General features: G+C 48.1%; 1 protein-coding gene across 1 annotated transcript; it reads right to left on the reverse strand.

Moving 5' to 3' along the window:
• Window positions 1-287: 287 nt before the first annotated feature.
• Window positions 288-14,295, reverse strand: RAB14 (RAB14, member RAS oncogene family). The gene is made up of 8 exons (XM_063408954.1): window positions 14,111-14,295; window positions 7,538-7,596; window positions 6,607-6,660; window positions 5,033-5,210; window positions 4,017-4,083; window positions 3,142-3,229; window positions 2,796-2,826; window positions 288-2,198 (listed from the first exon to the last, which is right to left on the reverse strand). Exons 2-8 carry the CDS (start codon window positions 7,587-7,589, stop codon window positions 2,021-2,023), a joined length of 648 nt encoding a protein of 215 aa, XP_063265024.1. The 5' UTR covers window positions 7,590-7,596; window positions 14,111-14,295; the 3' UTR covers window positions 288-2,020.
• Window positions 14,296-16,320: the final 2,025 nt, after the last annotated feature.

The following is a 16,320-nucleotide window of genomic DNA, read 5'->3' on the forward strand; positions in this document are numbered from 1 at the left end:
AGGGGATTGTCCCAGCCCTCCCCACCCTTTCCCAGGGATGGGCTCTGGCGTCAGGCTCAGTCTGGCTCTTTCTCATCCTCATTAAAGATAACATTTTTCTGTGAGTTCACTGGGAACAAACACACCCAGCCCTGCTTCCTTAGAGAGCAGCTCTGGAAAGCACTGGCAGATTCCTCTGGGAAACCCTGGCACGTTTGGACCGAGCAAGGCCCAGGGTGAAGGTTAAGCACAACTCCCAGCGCCCCAAGGAGCTCTCCCCCTCAGCACAGTAACACACAGCAGGGAGGTTTATCTAGATACAGGTACTTTATTTACAAATATTTAGATTAATAGCATTGTTACATCAAATGAGGAGTACAGCAGTCCAAACAGATCCTTTCTGTGACAGAAACAATAAGACCTACTGTAACTTACTCTGGGAGTACAGGTATTGCACCTCAACAAGCTGTAGTCATTACAACACTGACTTCACATCAGCAGCAGGTCGTGGTCCCTGGGCAAACCCTGGTGCAGCCTTGGGTTAAGCAGGATGCAGGAGCTGGAGATCTTGAACATACCCATCTACTGAGGAACAGGAGTTAAAAAAGGACTAACCAGACAAAACAAAGGGACAGCACAAGAGTTACCCAAATCCTATTGTCTGCACATTCCAGTTTTGGCTTTTATTTAACATTGACTGTACAATACTCTGGTACCACTGGTTACTTACAAGTCTGAACATTGTAGAGTTTTAGTGTCTAGAGAGGGATTTTCAGACTACTTTGTATTTGAAACGTTGCAGTAAGCCTGAAGTGGGACATTGGATCGTGGTTAAGCACTTACACCCTTCCATTTTTAAACCCTGTGACGTTTCCCAAGTGAAGCTGCACAGGGAGCCACAGTAAAACCCCAGGTTAGTGCAGCACAGCCCCACAGGCAGGGTCACCACGTGACACCCCAGGAAGGATGGACTCAAAGAAACAAAACCCTTAAAAAAACCCCTCACGCAGCTCTGTTAAAAAATACAAGAGTAGTTAAAAATCCCTAGAGCACACGTTGTTCCAACTGTCCCGTTCAGCCTCTGCCCAGTCCCAAAGTTCCAGGTACAAAAGCGGGAGGTGTGCGAGAGCCCGGCCACGGCTGAAGCCCGAGAACGCCAAAGAGAAGCAGGCAGAGAGCACTGCTGAGTGCAGAGGGAGCATTGCACAGTGCACAACGACAGCCACACCCCACTAGTGTTAACCTCTGTGTCCCCAGCACCCTGGGGACCCCGCAAGTGACACCCAGCAGCCGCAGCCCCGGCTGGGCTGTGCTGCCACGGGGGCACACAGAGCTCAGACTGTACAAACGGGGGGTTCTGACACACTGCTCTAATGCCAGGCATCGTTTTCTTCATTAAAATCATATACACAGGATGTATTTAACTGTTAGCTCAGTTCCTTCAAATTTTATACATATTTACGTTCTGTTAACAAAGGTAAAGGATAAAAGTGGCAAAAAAAATGACGTAAAGCTATTGAGCACAAGAATGAACAGGTCGCTTCCCTGCGCCACCCTGACCCCAGCACATCCTGCAGGGAATTCCTCCAACAAAAGCACATTATTACAGAGCCCCTCGCTACCATTGGAAGTCATTTCACAGCAAAAACTTATCCTTTACTACCGACAGCTCGAACAGTTAGAGGTGGGGAAGAAAGGCCAAAGAACCATAAAATAAACCATACAAGACAAAGCCCTGCGAAAGTGTAAAATCAGGAGTCCAGCATCAGTGCTCAGTTTAAATTATGTATCCGTGACACTATCACAAGGACAATCAAGGAAAAAAAAAACTTCTAGATTTACCATGCAGGAGAGGTTTTATTACTCTACTTGCCTTTGATAACCTGATTACATCTAAAGTTGTTTAGCAGTTTAGTACTGTGTTAAACTTGTCTCAGAGTTTTAATTAAACCCAGTAAGATGTACAGAAGATGGGGAAGCGGTCAAAAGCACCGCTCCCTAGAGCCAGAGGTGAGGGGTCAGGAGGAGCCTTGGAGGGTCACTAGCAGCCACAGCCTTCTCTCTGGGGCTGGGGTTCGCTCGTTAGCCGCCCGCCCTGCGGGGCTGACGGTTTGTGCTGTACGCCCGACTCGGCCGCGTTCAGGTCCAGGCTCCCGTCTTGGATGTTCTGGTAGATTTTCTTGGCGGCCTCCAGGAACGCGTCCTCCACGTTCTCTCCACTGCAAGAGAGCAGCAGCGGTTACTGGGGCTGCAGGGCTGCTGCTGCAGGGAGCAGGGCAGGCGCTGCCCCATCCTCCTCAGCCCAGCCCCAGACAGGGCAGTTCCCTCCCTGGACACTACACCCGTATCAGGAGCAGCCAGGAATACGGAATATTCCCAGTGCCAAAGCACTGAGGAGCAAAAATCAGCCAAGGCATCGAGCCACATGCACGGCACAGTTCTGACAGAGGCCTGAAGAGCAGGGAGCCACTACGGATCAAAACCTGTTTCTGTTACCAGTTCTGTTCTGACAGGTGCCACCACGTGTGCTGGTGGCCCTGGGATCTGCTCCCAGTGACACAGCCAGCCCCAAGCGTGGCACAGCAGCTCCTCAGTCACTCACTGCCCACAGACCAAACCTGCAGCTCTGAACACCCGGGGAAGGAACCCTTTACACACTGAACACATTCCGCACTCAAACGAGGCCTGAAATCCAAATCAGTTCATTTGAATTCAACCAGGCTTTGCCTGAAATGCAGCCAGAGCTCTCAGTTCCAAGGTACTTTCAAGGCACAGCAAACAGACCAATCTGGACATTACCACAGCCAGTCACTTACGTTTTTGCACTTGCTTCAAGGAACAATAAACCTGTTCAGAGACAGAGGTTTAACAGTCAGTGCACAGCACACCTCAAGGAGCCCAAAGTCAGACACATCATGACCTTCCCATTACATGCAAGACATTATTTTAGTACTGAACAAGCTTTTGTGACTATGTTAAGGCATCAACACAAGCTGATTTCTAGAACTAGGCACAGTTATCAGACTGCCTGAGGCACAGCAGGAGTTTGTACATACAATTCCATGACTCTGGAAGTGTAAGCTTGCAGCTATCAATGCTGACTATTCACTTTAACATCACTATCTTGTAGGAAATGTACCAGCTCAAGAGAAAAAAACACACCATTTTCTTCAGCAAATTGTTTGGCTTCTTCATATGTAACATCCCTCTGTGCTTCCAGGTCTGCTTTGTTTCCTATGAGGATTATCACCTGGGTCAGGAGAGACAAAGTTAGTCTGGGAAAAAGCCTTTTCACTGCCACCTTCATTATTAATGAGACTTTTTAAAAAACCAATGGGAAATATGCAGGGCAGGTTATCTACAGAAGCCAGGCTCCTTCAGCAGAACTGTGCTCTGGCATTCCCTCTCTGGGAAAGCAGGAACAGCATCTCCAGCTGTCACTTTCCAAGGCTTTAGGGTGTTCTCCTGAGATGAGCTCCTAAAAAGCAACGGTGCTGCTCTTTACTCAGGAGAGCTGTACTCCAACCACCTCTTGTCTTTGGTTAACCAGCTGCTAATCCAGACAATCTTTGGAGCTTTCTCATCAGTTTGGTGCTAAAGTGTTCCAGAGGCATTCAGGAACAGGTTGAAGAACAGCAGCTCTGTGGTATGAGCAGAGACCCAGGAGGATCCTCCTCCACCAAACCTGCTCAGCTTTTGCTGGAGATCCAATTCACATTCCAGCCTAAGGACAGCATTCACCTCGTTACTGACACAAAGCAACAAGTGACACAAGATTTCAGATTTCAGCCCAATTTTATCTCCAACCATTCAAACAAACCCTGAAGGGTGAGTGGCACAAGAGGACTTGTGGAGGAAGCCCTTCTGCTGCAGCTGCAGTAGGGAAGTGCATCCCTGCACTCTGCAAGGGGGACAGGAGCAGTGCAGAGAACACAGGCAGCTCTGGCACCGAGCACTGCAGTGCTTTGGCCTCAGCCTCCCACTGCCTGCTCAGGGAGAAGCAATCTTGCTTTTAACCTAAATGAACTCCAACTTACAGTATTTGGATTGGTGAGATTCCTTGCATCTGTCAGCCAGCTGCTTAAGTGATTATATGTACTTCTTCTGCAAAGAATCAAGAGAGGAGGACACTTTTAGCCTTTTATAAAATATTTAGGTGGCAACAGCAGAGACAGCATCCAAATACAGCAGCATCCATCATCCCTGTTGTTCTCCCCACCTCAAGACAGACAAAGCAGCAGCAGTGTGGACTCAGACCACAAATTCCAGTCACCTTTAAACCCTTGGAGCAGCTCTTGCACTGCCAGTGGAAAGGCAGAGCAATTCCCACTGCACACAGACAACGCCGGTGCTGTTTTGTACAGAGCACATGAAAAGGTTTCCTGTCAAACACTCTTACAGAACACAGTGCAGCAGAACAGCACTTCAGAAACAAACTGCACAAGGTCATGTTTTACTCCAGATTTACACAAACAGGAAATACACCTACATATGCAGGGAAAAACAAAGAGGTGCCCGAAGAATATCAACAACAGCCCCAGAGGAAGATGAGAGACGTGTGAAAGCAGAAGTATTCCATGTCACATCTGCTGCATTATTGTTTGAGCAGCATCTTTGGTTGCCACTCTAGAGGAAGGCAGGGTGGCTGCTGGGCAGAGCCCGGGGTCAGGCTGAGGCTGGGCCCTGAGGACTCCCTGCCAGGGGAGCAGCACTGCCCTGCCTCTGCAGCAGCAACACCCACCTGCTCGAGAGCAGACCCTAAGGACAACGCCAGTTCTTTAAAACAGCTTCAACAAGGCACTCACAGCCTGAAATGCCAATCCTCAGGCTCAGCAGCAGCGAGATTTGCCAAGAAAAGCCACTCACATCATTCCCTGTGTCTCACCTGCAGCTCTGTAACCCTGGGGTGTTCAGGTAAGGTGTGGCAGCATCCCACAGCAGGATGCTGCTGGTGCAGACACACACAGAGCCCGTGAGCCGAGGGCACAGACCACACTGTACCTGCAGGGCTGTGCTAACCTCACCAGGCACACCCCAGCTCTGCTGCCCTTACCTGGTGATGTCGTAGACCATGAGAGCTCCTGCTGCTCCTCTGTAGTAGCTCCGTGTGACAGCCCTGAATCTCTCTTGTCCTGCTGTATCCCATATCTGTAGTTTGATTTTTTGGCCACTAACTTCAATTATTCTCGTGCCAAATTCAACACCAATTGTGTGGGGACAGTCTGCCATAACTGTCATGAAAAATAAGAGCAAAGATCAGATCTTCCTAGGACAAGGTTTCCTTGCTGCAAAAATATGATTACAAGTTTTCAGTTATCTTTACTAGATTTGTAGTCTCTAGAAAAGCATTTTTACAGCTACAGTTCCCAAACTGCATCACTTAGCCAGAAATAAATGCTGTATGTCCTGAGCTGCTGTTAGTTTTAAAAACAGTTATAAAATTCCTTGCCTTCTCTTGCTGCTCTCTGGCCATACATATCAGAAGGTACCAAGTCAGCTGATTCCCAGTCTATCCTTGCAGAAGGTTAACTATTTTAATGCAGTAGGAAAAGATCATTTTCAGGGGATTACCAAGAAAGACACAGTTTAAGTCTGTCACATCTTCAGAAACAAATACCCAAGTTGGTTCAGACAGGGCACCAGCATGAATGTCTGAGAAATACCCGTTTCATAAGTAGCTACAAACATACCAAATCAAACCCAAAAAGGCATCTAATTATGATAAACTCGTGTTAATAAGCTTATCTTTGGGGAAGATCAAGAAAATACAGACAGGATAAGGACCTGCTGAGTTGGGGACAGTGTCACAGCAGAGGTGTTGGGCGCATTGGTTTGGTTGTACCACTTTGGCTTGGTGCTGCCAGAACATTCTCCTCATGGACAATCTGACCACGTGCAAAATGGCATTTAAACAACTGGCTGATACTGCTTTTCATTAAAAACAACAGCCAGAGGTTCCTATTTCTACTGGAAAACAAATCTTTTAACTGCAGCTTCTGCCCCCTTGTTACCACATCTCCAGTGCACAGGGTGATGCCTGCACTGAGAAATACCTCTAGATTTACTCACTGAGTGAGGTAACAGCTGCTGCTAACACACCAGCAAGAACTGAGGCTGATTCTTAATTAGTGATGATACCATACATGAGAAAACGTTTCAGCTCAGAGAGACTGCAGCAAGCCCTAACCACCATCACCCAGGGCAGGCCAAGTGTCCTGCAGGGCTGCACACAAGGACTCAAAGAAAAATCACTCTTTTTCCTTTTGAACTCCTTAACAGCACTAGAAACTCCAACTGCTGGTGATCAGGCTACACCAATATTGAAAACATGCAAAGTTCAGACAAGAAATTTCTCTCTGTCCATATTAAAATCCACAGAAAAGATGTAAAATCAGATGCAGTCCTCCCCCTCCTCACAGGCAGGATTGGCTGGAGCAGGTTTTGCCATAACTACATCAATTATTTGTTTCTGCATCTGCTGAAGTCAAACCAAAAATGTGACCCAGTCCAATCCAAACTCATTGTAAGTAAGACAGACACCAAACTGAGCTCATGCATGATGCAAACAGGCAGGGAAAAGGGATGAAAATGCCAGTTAGAACAAGTATCAAGAACTGAAATACTCACACTTCTTTTCTGTGAATTGATGAAGCAAACAGGACTTTCCTACACCCATGTCCCCTGTTACAGAGAGAATAGTTAAATCATTGTTGCTACAGGCACATTTTCTTCCTCCCACACAACAAATGGTACAGAGACATTCATTTCTCAGGTCAGATGGGCAGTGTTCTATCCCTGGCTATACCCTCCAATTTACCAACTTTGCCACTAAAGCTTTGCTTACAGGTACAGCTTGCAAGCAGGAGCAGAACACTCAAGAAGTAAGTTAATTTGTATTACTGATTTTATAACTGTATTTCACAAGGTTATAAAAAGTACTGCTGAAGAAACTGAAATGTAAAATATACTTGGTGTTTGCTCCTGTCTTTCTGTGGTAAGAACATCAAAAATACTGAAAACCATCCAGAACAGCTCAAGGAATTGCTTCATTTCCACTGATCCACTTGCACAATGCCAAATGTGAGACACAGCAAGATCTTTTCAGAACCAACTTTTCCTGAGGCTGTCACAGCAGCCTGACTTACAAACCTGCACAATAACACTGCAGATCTTTACACCTACACAAGGTCATTAACAATTAAACAATTAACAGCAAGACCAGTTCTTCCAGGACAGCAATGAATGCAATCCTTTAGAGTCCCTGACTAAGCAGCCAAGGAAGCTACAGCTAAAAGCAACATTTAAACACAAAAATACAGCCTGACAGAGGTTTATGAGCCTCATGCGATGGTTTCCAATCAGCACTTGTACCTTTGATATAAATTCTAAAACCTTTGAGATTAATGATGCAAAGTGCTCCAGCAGATGCTGAAGATGTAGAGAACTGGTGACCTGTGGGGACTGAGGAGGGACAAGCACTGAGAGCAGCGTGGCACAGCCACAGGCCTCCCGTGTACCCACACAGAACAGGCACAGGCGTGAGCCCACGGGTACTCACCAATGATGATGTACTTAAAGATGTAGGAATAGTTGTAAGGTGCAGTTGCCATCGTGGCACTAAAACGAAAAACAGAACACGTCAGAACTGATACTTGTTCCCTCAAGGGGACCCAATTTATCCAGTTTAGTTCATATTAACAAAAAACCCCTTCCTCTGTCCCCCAGCACCCTTTCATTCTCAGTTCAGATTTGTGTAGTTCCCCACAGTCCCCAAATCAGTGGCACAGCCAGGCAGCAAAGTTCCCGTGTTGTTTGCTCTGAGCCTGAATAAGGCCTCCAAGCACAAACACACTCCTGGGGAGTACTGGTAATCAATTTTATCCAGAGAGACTTAAAGCTTTTGAACAGCTCAGTCCCTCCTTGCTCTGCAGTCGCTGCCACACCAGCACTCACCCGCCAAAGAGCTGATGTATGAACCCAAAATAAATCTCACTCCAGCACAAAATCTGAAGAGATTTAACAAAACCAGCAAGTTGGAACTATTACATCACACTTCTGAGACTTGCAACAGCAACAAAGGAAGCAGTGCAGCTTGCAGCAAACAGCTGAGATTTAAAAGAATGCTGTAGCAGCTTTAACTGGGGCCTGGGGTGCTGCTTGTCCATGTTGGAAAAGCCCAGCAAGCCACAAATCAGATGTTCAGGAAGTTGGTTAACATCTCTGTGGCTTTGTCAGCATGGCAGAGTTACAGCAAGGCTGCTGAGCAGTTTCTCTTTTTTAAAAGGCACTCAAAGTACTTCTAACATTCCAGAGTTTTCCTAAATGTAGAGGGAATTGGAACTGGCTTTGGATGTTTAAATCTGTAAGGAGTAAAAGCTGACTTACTAACTAGCACATCAGTTAGCCAAGATTACATATCTGTAAGAGGCAGAAGTTGCCAGGTAACATTAAAGATGGAAACTGCCTGCTTTTGTCCCAGGCTTTAAGTTAAACTGGATCCACTGATCAGTTCAGCAAGTGGAAGATTTCCAGCAGGAACTGAGCACTTCCCTTGCTGCTCCTGCAGGGCAGAGTGCCAGCCATTACAAACACACTGCGCTCCTTACAAGGAGCACTGCTGGAGCCTAGGAAGGTTTTCATGAGGTCATGTGTCACTCACATGACAAACGACACTGGAGAGAAACACAGAGGAGAGCTTACAGGCCTGGGACTTTCTCAAAAGCCAAGTGCTGTTCCTTGAGCCACGATTAATCCCCTCAGTGAACTGCAGTCTGAACAAATCTCGTTCCCAGCACAGAGCAGCAGCCTCTGCTTGGCAGCGCTGAGATTGGAGGCAAACACGCTTATCTAGACCTTGGAGGGAACAACTCCCAGCAGTTAAGAAGGGTTCAGTGAGTGCCAGGCACCTCGTCCTCCCTCAGGAGAGGGAAACACTCAGTCCTTCCACCCCCAGCAGCACACACAGCACCTCTGCTGATTCCTAGAAACACACTCTTCTACTAAGCCAAGTTTATTCCAAGATAGGAAAGAAAGTGACAATTTTGGACACGAATTCACCAAGCAAGCCAGCAGCTTTATTGCCTGATTTCCTGGACAATTCCAGAGTTACAGTACCAGCTTCAACAGGTTATTTTCAACAGCAATAAAGATGAGTCGCTGCTCCATGTTGAGTTCCAAATGAATGTGTCACTGTGGAAACATCCAGTCCTTCAAGTTTCCTGAACACCTTCACACATTGTGTTCTTTTTCTTCTGCAGCATGTCCCAGCACAGTGACCTGGGCATACAAAGCAGGACACTCACTGCCACCCCTGTCTGGGCTCACAGCTCAGCTCCACTGACGGCACACAGGGCTGAACTGGGGCTCTAGGAGGGAACTGAAGTGGAGAAGAAAGCTTGGAAAAACTGATTTATTCATGCAAGGACTTCAGGAGGAGAGCAGAAACACCCACAGAAAACAGCTGGGTGTTACAGCCACAAGACACCAATAAGCACCAAAGATCTCCTGTGCATTCTGAGGATGGAAATATGCAGTAATTATTGGTGTTAAAAACCCCAACCAAACCAACCAGCACCACGAACTCCATACAGGGAACCAAGCCCTTGTGTGGCTCTGGAATCTGCAGGAGCTTTCGTGCCCTCCAAGACCAGCAGGCCAAGGAAGGCCAAGCACTCCCAAACACAGGGAAGTGTCACATTTCTGAGCACATGACTTCAGGATATCCCGGTGTGGTAAACAATGTTGTACTGCTCTGCTGTTGCAACCAGGAGGGAAATGCATCCTGCTGTCCACCCCTGGAAAGTGAGGAGGGCTTTTTTTAAAGCAGGGACAAACTGGGAACTCAGTGCAGGCTCTGTCACAAACTGAAACTGAAGTGAGTCTCAACTAGATCTTCATTGCTAAATACACAGCTCTGTTTATCTGTCAGACTGTTTCTGCTTGCTGAGATATGTCCATTTTCATTATGCCCTCGAAGTAGAAAAGTCCTAACTATGTTATTTCAATACAAAAAAATACTGGTGTCACATTTATTCCAAGGGTCACATTGCAGGAAAGAGTCTGAAATACTCCGAACTCTTAGTAAAGGTCAGGAATCTTTTCTGGAGAACAGACGACTCTTTAAAATAAAAAAATCAAATAAAAACCCAATCAATACTAAAACAGCCAAATAAACTTTTAAACACTCAAATTCCAATAAGGATTAGCAGGGATTCAAACTGTACTCAGATCTTGGAATAAAAGTGATATTCCACAAGGACTCTGCGCTGAAGGAGAAAACAAAAATGCAACCAACTAAACACAGAAACCCTGCTGAGAATTCAGCCTTGGAAAACTGACACCTCAGCATTTCGTGCAGAGGAAAGAAGGAAGTCCAGACAAGAGCAGGGCACAACAGGGGTCAGTAAATTCTAAACCATCAGCTACATGTCAGTGCAAGGGGGTGATGTGTTGATGCCATCATCCCTCTGTAGGAACTCCAGTTCTGCCTGCACCCTCTCTGTTCCAGACATGTGAATCTCAATCCCTCCAATACAGAGGGATGGGGCTTTCCCCTTGGGAGAGCTGCACAGAAATATCCACAGCTGAGCCCCGGCACTGCTGGCACTGTGGCATCCAAGTTAATCAGGCAGGAGTTTACTGTTAACAGAAAGCACAAGTTCAGTCTGGGAGCTTGGCCTTCCTTTCTTTCTTCCGGGAATGTCTGCCAGCTCAGTTTGGCTCCCTTCTCCCAGGTACGGCTGCCCTGGGGCCCAGAGCTTTATTGCAGGGTGGCCACTGGCCAGAGGAGCTCACTGAGCACAGATTTATGCTCATTTCAAAGCCTATACAATTCATTTCTGTGTTACATTAAGACTGGAAATTTTACAGTGAGCAGTGTCCACAAATCCATTTCCCATATATCAACTTCTTCCTTAGAGGCTTTTTTTAATATAAAGTTAAAGATGACCTTACTGAGATAGCAGTACATCTACATCTCCTCCTCTAATCAACAAACACTACACAGATATTTAGAAACCTCACTGAAGCCTTATTTCAAGTATCAGCTACATCTGTACTCCCTGAGATAAGATTGTTCTGGGCACACTGCTGTAACATTATCACAGTAACACAACTGTAAATATCAGATTCATACCAGCCTCTGTGAGACCTGTGCAGTTCCTTCCAGCTCAAGGACACAGCTTTACATTTGCATTGAGAAATTTAAATCTTTATGCTCAACAAGAAGCAGGTGTGTTAAGAAAGCAGACCAGAACCTGCACACTTTATTAGACACTGCTGTGGTTCACACCATCAGCTGATGGATGCTCCATGTGCAGGGATGAGAGCTGGGGAAAAAACACCCCCTTCAAACTCAGCACTGCCCAGTTGTTACTGGTTCCTGTAAACCACTCTAGTCAGAGAGCCACCAGTCAGTCACTCTGAAGCAAAAGGTATTTTGAAGTCCATCTGGGCAGCCAGGTGTTCTGTGCATCATTCTCCAAGGATGTGCAGCAGGAAAAGCTCTCACAGTTGAAGCTGTAGATTCATTGGCATGTTAATTAACAGACAATGCTGAGATTGATAAAGGGGGAGGAGCTGCAGAGAGGTAGAACAGTTTCATTTCATAATTGCACTTTTCCTCTGGTAAGGACTTTTGTCAGGCACACAGAACAATGTGGTTCAACTGGTACCTTACTTCAGCAGGCTGCTAGAACAGTGTGAGTGCTGCAGTTATGGTCACCTGTAAGCTCACAGCACACTGAAGGCAATAACAGTTATTATCAATTCATTTACCCAAGCACTGAATCCCCATAGGTGTGCTGTCCACAGCAAGCTATGAGGTCTGCTACAATTAAATTCCACTGTGCTTCTCTGGCTTTCACACACCAAGGGCATTCAGGTCTTCCTAAACCACATCAACATCTCAGCCCTCTTTAAGATGATGCTCTGCAGCCACCCTGCTCTGCTTATTTCTTAATTTCTGCAGGTTTGGCTTTACAAAGCCCTGCTGAGCCTGATCCCTGGGCAGTCTGAGCCTGCTGCAGCCCTCACACCTGTCTGACAATATCATTTGTTGCTGCCCAGTTCCTTACTCATCCCTCAGCTCTCCCAGTCATCCTGCCCAGCTTCCCCTCTTGGATTTCACCAAAGCACCCAGCCAGCACAAGACAGGAAATCTGGCTGAGCTCATCCCTGATTGCCCAGCAGCCTCTGGAGCTGCTCTCCAGGATCACTTTGCATTTCCTTGCTATTCCCACCTCCAGTTCATCTTTCCCTGACAGCACACGAGGCCCTGCAGAGCCCTGTCCAGGCTGCTCCTGAAGAAATGCATTTCATATATTCCCTAATCATATAAAACACCTTAACCCAGCCTGAGGCCTAGGAGCGTCTTCTAAAGGCTTCACTCCTCCTTCCTCCAGAATTTCATTTTTCTTTTCAAATCTAAGCTATGTATCCCACTACCTTCACTTTCTGACTTTCCTCACCAGCTCTCCAGTCACACCCACGTTGCCCTGGTTATCCTTCTACTGGTTTCACATCCTGCTCCATTAACTTACTCCATTTTGCTTCCTGAACTTCCTGCATTTATATGTGCACACCTCAATCCTCCCTAACCACACCCCAGCAGCAGAGCTCAGCTAATCCCTGCCTACCTGTCCTCACCAGCTCCAGCACCTTCTGCCTCCTCTTGTGTTTCCTCACTTATCCCACTCTCCTCTCGTGTCTGTTCACAGTTTGGGACACACAACCAGAGGAGTTCTCTGTCATTCCAACAAATCAGAGCACTCTGGACTCATCACCTTGGAAAACAAAGTCACAGACATTTTAGGTAAATATTAACTAAGGTCTACGTCCTGTTTCAGGAAAATACAGCAAAATGAGAACCAATCTGAAGCAGGTTTCATTAGATGCACCTGAGGGGGCAGGTGATTTTAAAATCGTATTTACATTTTACATCCCGGTACCTCCAGTAGAACAGGTTTGTTTCCAAACTGCTGTCCTTCATAAGAGCTCCTTTTTTTGTTGTTGTTGTTATTCATAGAATGGAAAAGGAAAAGAGGAACTTCTTCCTTCCACTCAGACTGATGACATTTTCAAATCCCTACAGGAAGCTAGCAAATTCCTTTCTAAACCATATTAAATTGTGACATTTAGTAATAAATTCCCCAAGGTTGGTATTTTCTTCCCATTCCCAAGAAATGCCCAAGCACAAGGGCCCCTCATCCAGACCACGACAGGAATCAGCCCCAGCCAATGCATTCCACAGGGTTTGATATGATTTAAGGTACAGCCAACCTGAGCGAATCCTGTCCACCAAAGGGCTCTGTGGGCTCTGGAAAACATCCCAAGAGCACAGATCCACCGTGTTTCACAGCAGAGGCCACACCGAGACCCCTCCAGAGCCACTGCCAGTGCAGACACCCACCTCTGCCTGGCCCTAGTGCAAGGATAATTCAGCACAACTCCAAGAGAAAGCCACCAGGAGATACTTAGTGTGCTGCAAACGGGCAATAAACAATTACGAGAAAGAAAAGAATTTCACTCTGTTTAGCTTAAATAAGCGTTGACAAACAAAACCAGCCTAGAATACTTTCGCTGCTTTCTCAAATAGGAAGTGGCTTTTCCCTCAACCCTCAAAGTCATTTTTCTGTCAAAGTTCACCACGGCGCAAGTCAATGCAGCAATTAAAAGCAGAGATAACGCTGCACATCGGCCACATATACGGTACAATATACACATACACACCCTGCGTGCGACTGCAACAGCTCGTAAGGGGGAGATATAGAAACGCATAGATGAAAATATCGCCTGTGGCCGGGTGTTTGCTGGCGGCGTTGCCGACTGTGCAGTGCAGAGGAGCAGTGGGAGGCGGCGGTGACACACAGCAAAGCGGCCTAGTCCTGCCCGCAGCCTCACCCCGCTGGGCCCGGCCGCCCCTTCCCCTTCCCTCCGACCCCGGGGCCCGCCCGCAGCGCCCTCGGGGCCGCACGGCTCCCTGCGGGCCCGCCGGGCCGCGGCTCGGGGCGGCACCGGGCCGGGGCGCCGCCGAACCGGGACCCGCCCCGCTCCGCCCGGCCCGGCGGAGCCCCGGCGCGGGGCCTGGCGCGGCAGGCCGGGCCGGGCGGGCGCCCCTGCCGGCCCCCCGTACCTGTGCTCGGGGCTCAGGGAGCTGTGCAGCGCGGCTGTGCGGGCGGTGCCCGGTGCCCCGCGGGCTCTGTGGCTCGGCTCGGTCCGGGCTCGCTCCGCTGCCTCAGACGCGGCTCCGCTGCGCCCCCATCACCCCCGCAGCCAAGATGGCGGCGCCCCTCGCACGGGGTTTCCCCTCCCACTCTCGACGGGCGCCGGGGCCGCACAAAGAGTGGGCGCGAGGGCGCCGCGTCGCAGCCAATCACGGCGGCCGCTGCCCTGCGCGGCCCCGCCCACCCCGCCGGCGCGAGGGGCGGGGCCTAGCGGGGCGTGGCTGCGGCGCGCGCGCGGCAAGGCGGGGCCGGGGCGGGGCCGGGGCGGGGCCGCGCGCGGGGCGGGGCGGGAGCGCGCGCGCCCTCAGGCGGGGGAGCGGCGGCGCCTCAGGGCGGAGCGGGGCCTCCGGCAGCGCCCAAAATCCGGATTTGCCGAAAATCCGCGCTTTTCCTCGTCTAAAAAGCGGCAGTGACCCGCACGGAAGCGCCAGCTCGGCAGGAAATGGTGCGAACAGGAACAGCCCGGCTCGGTGCTGGTACGGGGCTGTAGCACGGTGTCCGGCACCTCTGAGGGGCCCCAGGGCCCCCGTCTGTCTCCACTAACATCATCCGGTGCTTTGGCACGTCCCGTGAAATGCTCTGAGTTGTTCATTTGGGCCTTGATTATTTTCAACCGGCTTTTTAAACACTTGTGGCATGCGACCCTAAAGACCTAGAACCACAAGGTGCTGCCCGATCTCACAACTCACAGGATTCAAAAAAAATAAATGGGTGATTCAGGAGGTGTAAAACTCTATCAATAAATTTCCCCAATAAGGATTTTATTTCAGTCCCACACGTTATGGAAAGCATCAAATTCTGTTGTGTGTCAGTGTCCAAGATTCAGACTGCAGCTTCCCCACTGCCACAACATTTCCATGGAAGTATTTTTCCAGAGTGGGCATTTTCCATCCCCGTTACTGTGACATTACTAATTCCATTCCCTTAGTGCAGCAACATGCAGGGAATCCTCTGCTCTCCATGAATCAGCCACCCCCTGATTATTACTCAACTTCTCCCAGGGAGAAACTGCATGTTATCCATGTTATCCGGGCAGAATCCTCATAGAGTGAAAAGCACTGATGAAAAACAATTAGAATTTTTTTCCCTTTATCTACATACTAAATAAGTAAATCTCTGAGTGATAAAAAGCAAAGATTCAATAGAAAAATACAAAATCTGCTGGCAATGTAGTACAGGTGTAGGACTGCTGTCAGTTATTGTCAGGGTTCTAACTTCAACACAGGTAACACCGTGCAGCAGAACCTTTTCAAGTCTCACAAGACCTTATTTGGAGTGACTTTTACTAGAAAAATAGGTCAAAACAAGCCAGTGAGAATGATTTCCACGAGAGGGAGTCTTTAAACGCAAAATGACCTGACTGTTGTGACACAGTTGCAGTCTGGTTTACTGACTCGAAAAAACCACACTTCCCTGGTATTGCCCCAAATATCATTCTGTTAACACAGACACTGGAATGAGAGGTTTTAAAATTCAGAATTGTTCAAATGTCACACACGAAAATACATCGAGGAGTTTTCTATCAGTGGTGCAGTGTTGGTAGGGTCAGGCAGGTGGGGGTGAGAGTCCCTGTTTTTACAAGCTGGAATTTGTGACAGGTGATTGTTGCTGTTATCCATGGAAAGGGCGAGGGGGGCACAGCCTGCCGAGGGTGGGAGCAGCTGATTTCCTTTCCAGGGGAAATTCCAAGCAGCCCTTTCCCCGCGGCGGGCACAGGGGCTTGCTCACCCCGCTGCCCCTCCCCAGTCACACTCACAGGGTGACACTTCCCCTCCTGGGCCCATGGAGACATCTCCAGGATTGCCCAACAGCTCTGAAAATCACTTTAATCTGGAGTCTGCCTTGTGTGAAATTTGAATTGTGAACAGAATTGAGAAGCAGTTTTGGGATGGAATTGCTTTTGTTTCTTACCTGCAATAAAATTAAAAGCCATTACCTAAGTGTGAGTAAGATTCAGCTTTTGAGCTGAAATTCTCTAATATATTTTCTGTAAAACTGCCTTCCTTGCTGAGATGATGTGAAAGGCATCCTCCCAAAACTCCTGGTTTTGAATCACTTTATATTCTCTGCTCAGATATTCCTACAAAGTTTAAAGTTCACAAAAGACGTGAGCGAGAAG

The sequence above is a fragment of the Prinia subflava genome, chromosome 12, assembly GCF_021018805.1.
Source record: "Prinia subflava isolate CZ2003 ecotype Zambia chromosome 12, Cam_Psub_1.2, whole genome shotgun sequence".
In the NCBI taxonomy this organism is placed as follows: Eukaryota; Metazoa; Chordata; class Aves; order Passeriformes; family Cisticolidae; genus Prinia; species Prinia subflava.